Source organism: Vulpes vulpes, chromosome 3 (genome assembly GCF_048418805.1).
Source record: "Vulpes vulpes isolate BD-2025 chromosome 3, VulVul3, whole genome shotgun sequence".
Lineage (NCBI taxonomy): Eukaryota > Metazoa > Chordata > Mammalia > Carnivora > Canidae > Vulpes > Vulpes vulpes.
This window is the reverse complement of record NC_132782.1, coordinates 39,427,572-39,443,831: the sequence shown is the minus strand read 5'-3', so window position 1 is coordinate 39,443,831 and position 16,260 is coordinate 39,427,572. Positions and strand designations below refer to the sequence as shown.

Here is a 16,260-nt window from a genome sequence, read left to right as displayed (position 1 = left end):
CCACTCTGGATCAGTCTCCAGAGTTGCTACAATGGAAATGTACAGTTTGCAACAAAAAAATAGTGAGACATACAAACAGGCAATTGAGACTCATGCACACAGACACTGCCTTGAGAGGACACAGATGTTGGGCTTAGCAGACAAAGGCTTCAAAACAGTTCTCACAATTATGTTCAAAGAGCTAAAGGAAATAATGCTTATGAGTATGGATCCAAAATTCCTCAACAAAATACTAGCAAACTGAATGGAGCAACACGGGATCCCTGGGTGGCGCAGCGGTTCGGCGCCTGCCTTTGGCCCAGGGCGCGATCCTGGAGACCCGGGATGGAATCCCACATCGGGCTCCCGGTGCATGGAGCCTGCTTCTCCCTCTCCCTCTGCCTGTGTCTCTGCCTCTCTCTCTCTCTCTCTCTGTGACTATCATAAATAAATAATAAAAAAAAAATTAAAAAAAAATGAATGGAGCAACACACAAAAAGGATTATATGTTATGGCTAGTTGGGATTTGTCCTAGGAATGCAAGGTTGGCCTACACCCAAAAATCAAGTAACACCATATCAATAGAATAAAGAGTAAAACTACATGATTATCATGATAGAGAAAAGGCGCTAACCAAACCCCAACATTCTTTCAAAATAAAAATAGTTTGGCGCCTGGCTGGCTCAGTTGGTAGAGCATGTGACTTTTGATCTCCGTGTCTTGAGTTCAAGCCCCATGTCGAGCATAGAGTTTACTTTAAAAACAAAGAAATAAAGTCAACAAACTAGGAATAGAAGTTCCTTAACCTGATAAAGGGCATCTGGAAAAAAAAAAATCGAGTAATTATCACATTTGATGGTGTAAGACTGAAAAGTAGCCACATAAGATTGAGAATAAGACAAAAATGTTCACACTCTCCTCTTTATTCAACATAGTACTAGAAGTCCTAGCTAATGCAGTTAGGCAAGAAAAAGAAATAAAAGGTATTCAGATTGGAAAGAAGTAAATCAATTTGTATTCTATATATACATCTTATTTTTTTTTAAGATTTTGTTTATTTGAGTATTTGAGAGAGAATATGTGAGAGCAAGAGAACAAGAATGAGTGGGGGTGGGGAGTGGTGGTTGGTGTGTGCAGAGGGAGAAGTAGGCTCCTGCAGGCTGAGCAGGGAGCCCAATGTGGGGCTCAAGCCTGGGACGTGGTCCTGGGCATGACCCGAGCCAAAGGCAGATGCTTACCCAACTAAGCCACCCAGGCGCCTCTCAATTTGTATTCTAAAATGGCATAATCTGGTATATAGGAAATTCTAAGGGATCCATCAAAACACCATTAGAACTAATAAATGAGTTCAGCAAGCTTGTAGGATACAAGGTATATGCAAAATTAATTTTCTCTACACCACCAATGAATAATCAAAAACTGAAATTAGGATGGGAATGTAAATTAACACAGCCACTATGGAAAACAGAATGGAAGTTCCTAACAAAATTAGAAAAAGAACTATGATAACACGCAGCAATCTCAGTTCTGATTATTTAGCCAAAGAAAACAAAAACACTACCTTGAAAAGGTATCTGCACCCCCATGAAGCATCATTTACAATAGCCAAGACATGGAAACACATATTTACTATTTATAGATTCTTATGATGACAAATTTAATATAGGCAATAAGCCTCCTGTGAAAATGAGGCCAATGAAGGATTTTTCAAACTGCTAAGAAATAAGGACCCCGAAGAAACAGGTGTTCACGCCTTACCTTTCTAAATTGTCATTTCCCATATAATGTAAATTTCCTTTCCAATAGCATTATATAATCTTTCAAATTTGTCACAAGCATAATACATTTTCTATGAATCCAATTAAAACTTCACAATCTCCCTTCAGAAATAGTTTATATTCCACAGCTAATTGATTCATATTTAACATGTGGATGCAAGTCCCGAGTTCTCAAAACTCTGATACCAAGGTCTTTCAGCAGTTTTTATTAGGAGTCTATAATCCACGTTTGTAGCAGTTAAAGGACATCACCGCAGACGAAGTGTCAGACATAACTCTGATGAGTCAATCCTCCAGCCCTATTTTATCACAGTAAAGCAGGTTATAGTCTTGATTATTCCAACCTTTTTTAGCATGTGCTGGTGCCAGGACCGAAGCCGGAGCTGGATTCATGCTCCCTGTAGGTGCACTATGTGCCAGAGCCAAGATCAATGGAAGACCAGAGACTAAGCTACAAAGACGGATCCTTTATACCGTAATCTTTGGCTAGCCAGTGATAGAAAAGAATAGAAAAAAAAAAAAAAAGTGCTGATGGATGGCTCGGATAACCACTGTGCACCTGTGCCAGGCGATGGCGATATACCAGGGCCAAGGTGCGGGGGGGGGGGGGGGGGGGGGGCTGCAAAGGAGGCAATGCCGGTTTTCCACTTCCACACCTTCTAGCTGAGTTTCCTCCTTTATCACATTTGTTACATATGTCATTAAAGTCTTTCCATAAAAGAGCGTGTGCCGAGCCGGTTGACCAGCGTCTCGTCCTCCAAAAAAGGCACCGTGCGCTGGAGCTGGTGCATGCAGCTGGAAGGGGGACTGCACCGGGGAACGCGCCGTAGGGATGGGGACCAAGCCCAAGCGTTCGCCGCGACCTCAGCGGCGCACGCTGCAGCCGGGTTTCCAGGCGAGCCCCGGGCCGAGGCTGCGGGGGGCGCGCACGCGGGGCTCGGACTCGGGCGGCGGCGCCGGGGAGGCCGGGTTCCGACGCCGGGAGCCTCCAGGCCCGGCCTCCCACCGGGACTGCAAATCCCAGAAACCCCGCCCAGCCCCCCTCGGGCCGGCGGCGGGCGGGACCAAGTCCGGCCGCGGGGTGAGCTGCCGCAGCCCGGGCCCCCGCCCGCGTCCGCCGCGGGGAGGGCGCCCTTCGCCGACAGCTCTGACATTCCCTCAGTCGCAGGCCCACGGCGGCCCCCGGCCCGGCCCACCGGTGCGCCGCCCGGCGCCGCCGTCCTCCCCGCCCCCTCTCCGCGGCCCCCGTGAGGATGGTTCGGCCCGGCGTCGAGGCTCCCGGAGACGCTGGATGGTTGCGCCCGCCCTCCCCCGGAATGTGCGCCTTTGGAGCGGGCGAGGTGGGAGGGCCCGGAGGGGAGGCGTGCTGGGCCCGGCGGGAGGAGCCGCGCGGTTCCGGCGGCCCCGGCCAGGCGCCCCTCGGGTCGGGCGGACCGCGCAGGTGGCCGAGCGGGAGGCCGAGCGGGAGGCCCAGCGGGAGGCGGAGCGGGAGGCCCCGCAGCGGAGCGCGCCCGCCCGCGCCCGCGCCCGCCCCCGCCCCCCGCAGCCTCGGCCTCCGCGCTGGGGCGGGGGAGCCGGGAGATGCCGACCCAGAGGGACAGCAGTGCCATGTCTCACGCGATCGCGGGCGGCGGCAGCGCGGACCATTCGCACCAGGTCCGGGTGAAAGCCTACTACCGCGGGTGAGTGTCCGGGGCGGGGGCGCCGCTGGGGCGCGGGGTGCAGCCTGGGGCGGGCGGGGGTCCCAGGGCGCAGCCTGGGAAGGGACAGGGTCCACCTGGCGGCTTCGAGACCCGCCGCCCGCCTAGAGGCTCGCGGGGCTTTGCGCCCTCGGGGTTCGGGGATGGTTCCGAGGGGCGCCCGGGCGAGCTTCGGGGGCTGCGGGCTGCACAGCCGGGACCCCCTGCGTCCGCCGGCTCTGCCCCCGGCCCAAGGCCCGAAGCCTCCGCTGCCCGGGCCGCCCCACCTTCGCCGCGCGCCGCCCTGAGCCCGCGCGGCTGCCTGCCCCGGAGACGCGGAGTCGCCGCTTAAGGGTAAAGTTGGTGCCTTCTTAGGGCCGTGCATCAGGCACTCGGGTCTCGCCAAGAGCAGGTTGCATAGGTGCGGATTAAAGACTTGTGAGTGCTCCTTTGTCAGCGTTGGCTCAGGACCACTTGCTGGGTAGGGGGAGACGCTGCGAGGGGAGAGGGGGTCGAACCGAGGCGTGGTTTTAAAATCTGTGCTGGGTGCTCAGATTACCCAACTTAGAGCTCCACTGCTGTGCTTACGAGGAGGGACCTAGCTAGTGCTCATACTGTTGTATCAGGTCATACCCTGTAATCAGTGACCTGAAGTATCCCCCTTCCCTTGTTTTCAGTTGCGTTTTTGAAATTTGAGATGATTACCTTTAGCAGCATGAGGAAGGTGGAATGGTCTTGTGAAGGCCAAGATTCGAGGCACAGGGTTAACAGCAAACCCAATGGCTTTGGCCTGTCTTACTGTTTGTCCAAGCAGAAGTAAATTGCTCAAAAAAAAAAAAAAAAAAAAAAAAAGAAAAAGAAAAAAGAAAAAAAAACAACCCTCAAGCACTAGGAGGTTGAGACTGCAGTGCATACTTTTACATTCCTGAGAGGATCAGTGAAGATAGCAAACTTTCAAAACACCTCTCTGGTTTTGATTTTAAAGGAAATAGGAGCCGTCAAACGTCTTATTGATTTGATGTAACCACTTAATCACTCGCTGCCGTGTAGCCGCTGACCTCTTGTTTATTAGCCTATTCAGCATAGTTTACAAGAATTATTTTGGGCAGTATCCGTGTTTTTGCTTAAATTGATCAAGGAGGTCTTCATTTTAAAAACAATACTAAGAAGTGTGTGTATGTTTTTTCTTTTTTTTTTAAAGTTTGGAGTGGTCACAAGCGCAGTTTTGACATGAATATGGTCCATGAACTTTGCACTGTGGGGAAAAAAAGCTTTGCTTCCTTTACCTTACCTTTAATTAAGAGATTAATTCAGTTGCCATTTTATAAAATTGAAAGTCCATGACCTGTTAGGCACAGAGAATGAAATATATAGTATGTGTTTTTTTTTAAGTGTTTCATTATTGACAGTTAAAAAAAAAACGGGATTAAAAAATGAATATACTCACATGGTAGGAATGTGCAAACTACAGAGGTATAAGGTGAGTGTCTCTCGTGGCACCTGGGTGGCTCAGTGGTTGAGCTTCTGCCTTTTGCTCAGGACGTGACCCTGGGGTCCTGGGATGGAGTCCAGCATTGGACTCCCCAAAGGGAGCCTGCTTCTCCCTCTGCCTGTATCTCAGCCTCTCTCTGTGTCTCTCATGAATTAACAAATAAAATCTTATTAAAAAAAAAAAAAAGTGTCTTCCATCTCATCCTCCCCACTTCCAGAGGTAGACTGTTAACAGTTTATTTCTGTTCTTCTGGAGGTTTGCCTTTATTACTTTATTACCTTATTCTCTTTCATGATTCAACTTTAGGTGGTACCTATTGATTCCTTCCACTGAAAGATGAGAAATTGGGTGAATGCCACCTTTTGCTTGTTCTTCTCCTGGTTGGTGCTTTTCAATTTTTGATTCTTAAGCTATTATTTTCAGTTCTCTGGTCTACATTTATGACTTTAAACAATGCAAATTCTTGGCTTATTAAATTTAAATAGTTTCCGAGGACTTTAAATATGAAGAGGAAGGAATTAGGTTTCTTTCTCCTGTTTTTATTCGTTTGACAAATCTAAATAGGCCTAGTTAGTACATTAAAATCATTATAAACTTCTTTAGAAAGAAATAAAACTATATTTTAGGAATGCTAGGTGTCATATTTTCTTGGCTTATTACTATAATTATTGTTATAAAAGAAAATAAAAGAGGGCATATACTTTTAGTGCCTGACTAAAATTTTTCTAAGACATTCAAGTTAACATTTTGTTTTTTAACATCTGTGAATTTTTGCTAAGGAATGAAAGAATCTAGCCCTTGCCCTTTATTGCTTTTTATTCGTTGAAAGCTTTCTAATAGTGCCTTCATTTCAAGCCTCATTTAAAGACAACATCAGCACTCTCTAAATTGTTCCAATTTCTGTCCCCTGAAATTAGATGTTAAGATTATATGTTTATTAACAATAGTCTAAACTGGTGGTTTTGATATTACATAGTCAGCTGCTCATTACTACAGATGAAACTAAAATGAGTCACCAATGAGGATAGCTAATAAACAGGTTGGCTAACTAGAACACCTACCTCATTTTAAAATAGAAAAATCCTTTATATCAAGAAATGTAGGGTCAATCTGCATTTGAAAAAAAGTTTTTTCTTTCAGATCTTATGAAAGGCTGTTATCAGAAAGCCTTCTTACTCCCTTCTAACAGTATTTCTTTCCAGTGAACGTTGAATCTTGGAATAACCAGAATTTTTTAGCAAATAAATTGCCTTCCCTCTTGAAAGATGTGTATGGTGTTCTCTCATTCAGTTAAATTTGTTTTTAGGGCACATGTGTTGTCTCTCTAGATATAACAGACATTTAACTAGATTTTTTCAGTTTTTAAGCAGGAGATTAATAGCATCGAGAATCCGACTGTATTGGGGGTGCTTGGGTGGTTCAGTTGATTGGTTGTCGGACTCTTGATTTTGGCTCAGGTCATGATCTTGGGATGGTGAGATTGGGCCTAGCCTGGGGCTCCATGCTCAGAGGGGAGTCTGCTTGAGTCTTTTTCTCCCTGTCCCTCTGCCCATCCCCCAGGACACACATGAGCTTTCTTTCTCTAAAATAAATCTCAAAAAAAAAAAAAAAAAAAGAATCTGACTGTATTGGAGACCACCTAAGAGTGCCTGTGTCGTGCCCTATATATCCTTCTTTCCTTAACATGGGAGCTTGTCAGTGAGTGGCCTTCCCTCTTCAATCATTACCTAGTAGTGTTAGGAGGAAGAGAAACAGGTTTTGTTGGTTAGTGATAAATTGCTATTGTAGGTGCTTATCCTTATATTAAAGTTACTTGATATTATGGGATAAGAGTTTAACAAGGAAATATCCAGACTTCGCATTTCGTTTTACATTATAAATGTATGGGAAATTTTGCAAAAAGGTTGTAAACGGGGGATCCCTGGATGGCTCAGTGGTTTGGAGCCTGTCTTTGGCCCAGGGCTTGATCCTGGAGTCCTAGGATCAGTCCTATGTCGCGCTCCCTACAGGAAGCCTGCTTCTCTCTCTGCCTCTCTCTCTCTCTCTCTCTGTGTATCTCATTAATAAATAAATAAAATCTTAAAAAAAAAGGTTGTAAACATGCTTTTTAAACCACTGCCATTGAACAGTTACAACAATCTAGAGGGTTCTTTTGTGCACATCTACAAATAGGAAGAGATTAACTCCTTGTATATTTGGAATGTAGAGCTAGTTAAGTGAAGTATGCAGGATTTTTCTGTGAACAAGTCTTGGCAAGACTTGTTTTTAAAAGTATTGCAAAATAATTTTAGCAATATACAGTACATCTCTATAATGTTCTAGGGAAATACAAATAGTATATTGAGTTGGAAGTTGGGGGAATGTTAGTTATTGGTCCTGGAGCTTCTGGCATGGTAGCTAACCACAGGACAACTGATCCAAGAGAAAGAGAAAGGATTTGGTGGCCTGGTGCCAAAAACCAAAACAGCTCTTTCAGAAATTTGAATCAGATAATATAGAGATAAATTGCTTGTTAGCAGCGGAGACTGGAGCTAAAGAGTTAAGGGAGAGTCTAGTGAGGCCAAGACCAACCGTGTGCAAACGTGAGGTCTGAGAAAGCAGAGGAGAAGGAAGCAGCTCTCTGCAGAAAAAAATTCTTCCTGGAGGTCCATGATAGCTTTCTAATATAACTCCCAACCCTCTTGTTAAGGTAACTGGAGTGTCGTGTGCGTGTGTTTTAAATGGTTGAAATGAGTGTAATTAAAACCTGAATTTTTAAAATTCCAGTCTTGGTTAGGATTTCACATATTACCTAAAGTGTGTTTAAACTCACTTTAATATTGTTAAATACCTACTGCCTACTGTAAGGTACTAGGTACCATATGACGCTAGGGTGGACAGAGCATGTAGAGGTGGATAAACTAAGGCTCTGCCCTCAAGGGACTGAGAAACTTGCAGGAGGAAAGATATAGAAGAGTTAATAAAGGAGTGTGTATGTGTTGATGCGTAAGGTACTTGCAGGCATGGATATTGGGGGGGTGTTTGGGGCGGAGGAAACCTTCCTAGAGGATGAAATGTTTGAGCCTTTTGAAGGATAAATAGGTTTGTCTGGTTGATGAAGATGTTGGGTGGGGGGATCATTCCAGGCATTGCACAACTGCATGGTATGTTTGGGGAATTCGGATCAGTTTAGTTGTTCCTCCCATAGTCATTCCTTATTAGGACATGAAGTGTGAAGTGGACACTGATAAGAAGTGAGGCTAAGATGAAAGCTCATAGGCACTACTCATGAAGATTCTCAAATATCATACTTCGGGCTGCGGACTTTTTCTCATTGGTGAGGGTTTTAAGTAAGAGATAACTGCTTAGATTTTCATCTTAGAAGGATCACTCTTGGGCAGCCCAGGTGGCTCAGCGGTTTAGCACCGTCTTCAGCCCAGGGCGTGATCCTGGAGACCCGGGATCGAGTCCCATGTTGGGCTCCCTGCATGGAGCCTGCTTCTCCCTCTGCCTGTGTCTCTGCCTCTCTGCCTCTCTCTCTCTCTCTGTGTGTGTGTCTCTCATGAATAAATAAATAAAATCTTAAAAAAAAAAAAAAACATAAAATAGGGCAGCTCTGGTGCCTCAGCGATTTAGCACCACCTTCAGCCCAGGGCCTGATCCTGGAGACCCGGGATCGAGTCCCATGTCGGGCTCCCTGCATGGAGCCTGCTTCTCCCGCTGCCAGTGTCTCTACCTCTCTCTCTGTTTCTCATGAATAAATAAATAAAATCTTAAAAAAAAAAGTTTATTCTTGGAACCAGGATGGGCAATGAATTAGCAGTGGGTGAGGACTAATTTGGAGGCTTTTGAAGTAGTCCAGGTGAGAGAATCAGAGGAGGAGAAGAGGATATGGATTGAAGGGCAATTTTAGGAGGTAGAATCAATATGAATTACAGATTGGTTGCCTGTGGGGAAGAGAAAGGGAGTTTGACAACAATAGGTTTCTTATTTGAGAGAGACTAGGGAATATAGGAGGAAGAGATTAGCCAGAGGAGGTAATTCATTACGTGGAACAAGTAACCTAATTTTGAGTTCATCATGCTTTGGGGGCATCCAGGTGGAAATACTCAAAATTAACAGTCATTTATTGTGTGCCTGCTGTGTTTTCCAAGCCCTGTACACGACAGCTGACCTATATAGGAATGTGGCTGAGAAGGATGATAGAAACAAAAATATCACCAGTGACCAAATGTAGATGACAAAGACAAGGCACTAAAACTAAAATTTAAAAATACAAACAACATAAAGTGGAAAGTACTCCTTGTAGCCTCTCCCACTTCTTAATGGTAGCCGCTGTTAATAGTTTGGAGTATTTACTCCACTATATTGATGTATCTATAAGAATAGATGTTTCATTAAATCACTGTTTCAAATTATGCTGAAGGAACATCTTTATATTTAATATATATTCTTACAAACATGGTCCAAAATTTGCCTGTTGTAAAACTTGATATTGTCCTCCAAACACTTACCAATTTACATTCCAAACAATGGTGTACAAATAAAGTGTTTTCCTTGTGTTCCCTTTGCACATTAAGGGTCTTTAAAAGTTTTCACAATAGAAGAGCCAACAAGTGCTAACTTTTTTTTTTTTTAAACATTTTTTTTTTTATGATAGTCACAGAGAGAGAGAGAGAGGCAGAGACACAGGCAGAGGGAGAAGCAGGCTCCATGCACCGGGAGCCTGACGTGGGATTCGATCCCGGGTCTCCAGGATCGTGCCCTGGGCCAAAGGCAGGCGCCAAACCGCTGCGCCACCCAGGGATCCCTGCTAACTTTTTTTATAGCTATTTTTTTTATACATTACTGATCATTTGTATTTCCTCTGTGGCTTGTTTATTCATGTCTTTTGCCCAGTTTTTCTCTTGGATTCTATCTCTTTTTTAAATTAATTTGTTCTAAGGGACATTGACACTTTGTCTCTTGAAAAAGTTGTAGCATTTCCCTAACCTGTTGCTTGCCTGGAGTTTTTCACTTTTATTTAATCAAATCCATCCTTTTTTTTTTCTTTATGGCTTCTGGGTTCCCTTAGGTATGTGTATTTCTCATCTAAAAATATTTTATATTTCGTCTAATAATCATGCAGCTTTTCAAGTGATTATCTTTTCAATAAATCTGATATTTGGGGGTTTAGTTATTTGTAGTGTACTGATAGAACTTAATTTTTTAAAAATGTATCCTAAGACTGTTATTGAATAGGTTCTTTCTCAGCTGATTTGAAGGACAACTTTATTCTATAGTAAATTTTTCAGATGAATGTAAGTACTTTCTATTCTGTTTCATTGATTTGGGGAGCAATATTTTTTTATGTATACTACCATTGTTTTCATTATTGTAGTTAGTTTTGATATATGCTATGGAACAGCCATTTAATTAATTTTCTATTTCCAAATTTTCTTGGCTATTCTTGTGTATTTATTTTCTCTTCCAGATCAATTTTTGAAGGTTTTTCTGGGTTTCAGGAAGAAAAATCTTTTATTTTTTTAATTTACTTTATTTTTTTATATATTTAAAAAAATTATTCCAGAGATAGAGCAGAGGGAGGAGCAGGGACAAGCAGACTCTATGTTGCCATGTGGAGCCTGACACGGGGCTCGATCACAGGACCCTGAGATCATGACCTGAGCCGAAACCAAGAGTCAGGTGCCTAACTGACTAAGCCACCTAGATGTCCCCAGGGAAAAAAAAAATCTTATTGGTATTCTGATTTGGAATTGCTTTGAATTTATAGATTAATGTGAGAACTGATAGTTTTATAATATGTATTCTTAGCTGTTTTATAGTTTTGTTGCTTTTGTGAATGGGATCTTCTGTTTTCTTTCTTTTTTCATTTTTTTAAAAGATTTTATTTATTCATTTATGAGAGATGCAGAGAGCCAGAGACACAGGCAGAGGGAGAAGCAGGCTCCCTGCGGGCAGCCTAATGTGAGACTTGATTCCAGGATCCCAGGATCACGATCTGAGCCGAAGCAGACCCTCATCCACTGAGCCACCAAGGCGTCTGGATCTTTTGTTTCCATAGGCCTTTTATATACCATCTATTTTTGAATATTTAAGTTTAACTGGTCACCTTATTCTAATAAATCTTAATTGTCTTAGAATTTATAGCTAGATAATGTCATTTGCAAATAACAATTTTGCCTCTTCTTTACTATATATCTCACTTTTCTGAACTATTTGGCTAAGTTTTCCAACCAGTTGAACTTTAGCAGTGATTTTTTATCTTTTTTTTTTTTTTTTTTAAGAGGAAGAGGAGGAGCAGGGAGGGGCAAAGGGAGAGAAAGAGAGAGAAAAAGAGAGAGAGAGTGAGTGAGAATGAATCTTAAGAGGATCCATGCCCCCAGCCCTCTTCAGGGTTGTGTCTCAAGACCCTGAGATCATGATCTGAGCGGAAATCAAAAGTTGGACGCTTAACGGACTAAGCCACTCCAGGCTCCTCAGCAGTGATCTTTTATTTTAATGAAATATTATCAGTAGTTAGAAAACTTTCACAAATTATCTTCAAAGATACCCAGTCTCCTTTCCCCCCTTTAAGGTATGCATAGAAACTAAAGAGCATAGACACTAATCTTTTATGTACCCAGTTCTAAGAACTATGATAAGTGTTTTGCCTTTATTTTTATTTAATTTTCACAACAATATTCAGAGGCAGATATCATTATCTGCATTGTATGGATGGTAGCATTGAGGCTTAGTAAGCCACAGTACAAAGCTGAGTCTCAGCCTTCAGAGAAATTATTTTCTCCTTTTACTATATTGATAGTTTTTTTTTTTTTAAGATTTTATTTATTTATTCATGAGAGACACACAGAGAGAGAGAGGCAGAGACATAGGCAGAGGGAGAAGCAGGCTCCATGCAGGGAGCCTGATGTGGGACTTGATCCTGGGTCTCCAGGATCACACCCTGAGCTGAAGGCAGTGCCAAACCGCTGAGCCACCGGGGCTGCCCTGATAGGGTTTTTTGAAATCACTTTTTTGCTTTCCTGTCAAATTCATATTTCACAGTTCTTTTTGAGCCAATTTTCTTTTCTTCTTCTTCTTTTTTTTTTTTAGATCTTTAATTCACTTGAGAGTGAAAGAGAAAATGAGAGAGTGAGTGAATGCAGGGAGGGGCAGAGAGAGGGAGAGAGAAATTCCAGCAGACTCCTCACTGAGCTTGGAGCCAGATAAGGGGGCTGGATCTCATGACCCTGAGGTCATGACCTGAGCTGAAACCAAGAGTCTGACACTCAACCAGGTGCATCACCCAGGGGCCCCATCTATCTATCTATCTTCTTGATCACTAAAAAATGGAAGTTGCTTTATGACATTTTTATGAATAACAATCAATTTGAGGAGTGATACTATGAGATTGCATGAATATTCTCTTTCCTCAGAACCTTTAACCCAGTGATTTTACCATTGTCCCTGGATAATTCTGCCTAAATCTATTATATGAGTGATTACAAATAAGGCTTTTTTCTCTTTATACTACATTTAATTTTGGAGAAAAGGTTATTTTGAGATAGCAGAAGGATTGAACTGGTGGTTCTTACTTCAGGTTTATTTTTAAAAGCAATTAGTCCTACAGAAAAACTTCAGATTCTGTATTTTAGAACATAGGAACATAATGAATGCTTAAAGCAGTTTGTCTTCTGAAGCCCAGTAGCAAAATTAAAACTACCTTTTTTTTTTTCTTTTTTAAAAATTCAGCTGAAACTATGTCTAAATTTGCCTTTTTGGGAATGTTTGTGGTGAGGCAGGCTACATTCTGTCGAAGACCAGTGGTAAGATAATTTATGCTAACACTGAAATTAAAACCAGAAAAAAATATTTCAGGCACAGTTTGTTTTATACCTTTTAGAATGTAATATTTTTATTTTGCAGCTCATTTTTAGCTTTAGTGCTATAATAAGGATCTGATGTTTGTAGAGGGTATGAACATGGTGCTCTCTCAATTACTTAGAGAAGTGTTTATATAAAACTCCCTTAAATGTTTTAGTTCCTGGAACTTAAGGAGTGGCGGTTGATAAAGCATGACTCCTTCATTGAGTCTCGTTAGGATGTTTGCACTATGTTTTTTAAGGATTATTTAAAAAATACTTGTGTGTTCTGATAAATATGTTTTAGCTCTTGAAAAATGAGATTTCTTAAAAATCCCTATTGTTTACAGACATGCTTACATATGTGCTAATTGTAACTTCATGTGGACCTTAATAAGGAAGTCATATTTTGATGGTGTCTGATATTCATTTTTTTCCCCCACCTTCAAAAAACATAATGCCATACTTGTTTTTTGCCCGAGAAATTGTATGACAGCTTTTCCTTCTCTTACTTAATTCTAAAATACAAGGACACGTGGGTGGCTCAGTGGGTGAGCTTCAGCTCATGGCGTGATCCCAGGGTCCCTGATCGAGTCCCACATCAGGCTCCTGGGATGGAGCCTGCTTCTCCCTCTGCCTTTCTCTGTGTGTCTCTCATGAATAAATAAATAAATCTTAAAAAAAAAAAAAAACCCTCTAATTCTAAAATACATTCTCTCAGCCCTTACTCCCTCATACTAATAACCTTGAGGGTATTTTGAAAGAAAAATTTCTGGGAAGGTAGGTGGGGGTTGGCCAAATGGGTGATGGGTATTAAGGAGAGTGATTGCTGTGATGAGCACTGACTGTTCTGTTTAAGTGATGAATCACTGAATTTTACTCCTGAAACCAAACTACATTATATGTTAACTAATGTGAGTTTTGAATAAAAACTTGGAAGAAAAAAAATGGAATAAACACCCCCCAAATTGCTTTAACGTAAGCATGTTCTCTTCCAATGTTGTTAGAAGGAGCTATTTTCTATTTTTATTTTTTTAATATTTAAAATATTCAAAACAATTTTATTTATAGAAGTCATTTAAGATTTTTTTTACTTTATTTTTTAACTAGAAGGTAAATTTTATAATAAAATCATGCTTTTCTATGGTAGAGAAATTAATGATCATCTATACCATTTGGAAGGGTCTAAGTACAAAGTACATCTTTCCATCTCCAGTCTCTCCCCAACCCCCAGTTCCACCACACAGAGTTAATTACTTTTAAAATTTTGTTTTCTTTTGGGGCACCTGTGTGAATCAGTTGATTAAGTGTCCGACTCTTGATTTCAGCTCAGGTCATGATCTTAGAGTCCTGAGAGGAAGCCAGTGTCAGGTCCCATGCTGGGCATGGAACCTGCTTAACATTCTCTCCCTCTGCCCCTTCCCCCCTCCCATGCTTGCTCTCTCACAAAAAGAAAACAAACTTTAAAATTTTGCTTTGTTTTATTATATCCATTGATCAGTATGAAAGATGAGGAATTTAGTACTTCTTCATCACTGCCTCTCCTATTTTTAGTTCTAATGATGATGATTATTTTTTTTAATATTTTATTTATTCATGAGAGACATAGAGAGGCAAAAACAAAGAGAGAGAAGCAGGCTCCATACAGGGAGCCTGATGTGAGACTCGATCCCAGGACTCCAGGATCACGCCCTGAGCTGAAGGCAGACGCTCAACCGCTGAGCCACCCAGGCATCCCTGATTATTATTTTTTTAAGGTTTTATTTATTCATGAGAGACACACAGAGAGAGGCAGAGACACAGGCAGAAGGAGAAGGAGGCTCCATGCAGGGAGCCCAATGAGGGACTCAATCCTGGGTCTCTAGGATCACACCCTGGGCTGAAGGCAGGCGCCAAACCGCTGAGCCACCCAGGCATCCCTCTAATGATTGTTTGTAACTTAAATAGTGTACCTTCTTCTGTTTTTCTTTTTAATCGTTATTTTTTTTTTTAATTTTTATTTATTTTATGATAGTCACAGAGAGAGAGAGAGGCAGAGACACAGGCGGAGGGAGAAGCAGGCTCCATGCACCGGGAGCCTGATGTGGGATTCGATCCCGGGTCTCCAGGATCGCGCCCTGGGCCAAAGGCAGGCGCCAAACCGCTGCGCCACCCAGGGATCCCTCTTTTTAATCGTTAAAAAAAAAATTAAACTTACATCTTAACCACTTTTTAGAAATCTTTTTCAAAAAATATTTTATTTATTTGTAAGAGAGTGCGCATCTGTGTGCAGGAGAGCACATGAAGGGCTGGGGACAGGCAGAGGGAGAAGCAGATTCCTTGCTGAGCAGGGGGCCTAATACCGTGTGCTTAACTGACTGAGCCACACAGGTGCCTACATCTTAACCTTTTTTTTTTTTTTTTAAAGATTTTATTTATTTAAGAAAGACACAGAGAGGCAGAGACATAGAGGCAGAATCAGGCTCCCTGTGGGACTCGATCCCAGGACTCCGGGATCACACCCTGAGCTGAAGGCAGAAGTTCAACCACTGAGCCATCCAGGTGCCTACATCTTAACCATTTTTAAGTGTACAGTTCAGTAATGTTAACCATATTCACATTGTTGTGCAACCAACTTCTAGAACTTTTTTATTTTGTAAAACTAAATGTATATCTATTGAACAACTCTCCATTTCCTTCTCGCCCCCAACCCCTGGAAGCCCCTGTTCCAATTAAGTGGAATCATATCCGTCTTTTCATAACTGGGCCATTTCACTTAACATAATGTCTTCAAGGTTCATCCATGTGTCAGAATGTCTTTACTTCTATTTATTTATTTATTTAAGTTTGTTTGTTTATTTAATCTCTTCACATAGTGTGGGGCTTGAACTCTTGACCCTGAGATCAAGGGTCATGTGCTTCTCTTAGCTGGCCAGGTGCCCCATAATTTCCTTACTTTTAAAGGCTGAATAATACTCCTTTGTTTTCATATATCACAGTTTATCCATTCCTCTGTCAATGGATACTTGGTTGGCTTCCATCCTTGGCTATTGTACGTAATGCTACTGTGAACATTGGCGTACAAATATCTGTTTGAGTCCCTACTTCCAGTTCGTTTGGACATCTACTCAGAAGTGGAATTACTGGATCATATGGAAATTCTATTTTTAATTTTTTGAGGAACCGCCATACCGTTTTCTATAGCTACTGCACCATTTTACACACCTACCAGCAGTGCACAAGGCTTCTGTTTCTCCTCATCCTTGTCAACACTTGTTATTCTGTTTTGGTTTTTTTGATAATAGTTATCCTAATAGGTGTGAGGTGATATTTCATTATGGTCTTGATTTCTATCTCCCTATGATTAGTGATGTTGAGCATTCTTTCATAAGCTTGTTGGCCCTTTGTATATCTGAGAAATGTTGGTCCAAGTCCTTTGCCTGTCTTTTATTTGAGTTATTTGGGTTTTTCTTGTTCCCTGTTTTTATTTTTAAATTATTAATTTTATTTTCTTTTATTTTTTAAAAACG

At 41.9% G+C, this 16,260-nt stretch overlaps 1 protein-coding gene across 2 annotated transcripts in view; it reads left to right on the top strand.

Moving 5' to 3' along the window:
- Window positions 1-3,095: 3,095 nt before the first annotated feature.
- The window catches only part of PRKCI (protein kinase C iota), a 74,543-nt gene continuing 61,378 nt past the window's right edge, over window positions 3,096-16,260 (top strand). Inside the window, exon 1 of one of the 2 annotated variants that reach the window (XM_072752247.1) lies at window positions 3,096-3,439. In XM_072752247.1, the coding sequence (XP_072608348.1) occupies window positions 3,339-3,439 (101 nt within the window). In that variant the 5' untranslated portion in view covers window positions 3,096-3,338. Of the gene's footprint in view, window positions 3,440-15,158; window positions 15,293-16,260 lie in introns of those variants that run through there. The other variant, XM_072752246.1, reaches the window with a different exon arrangement.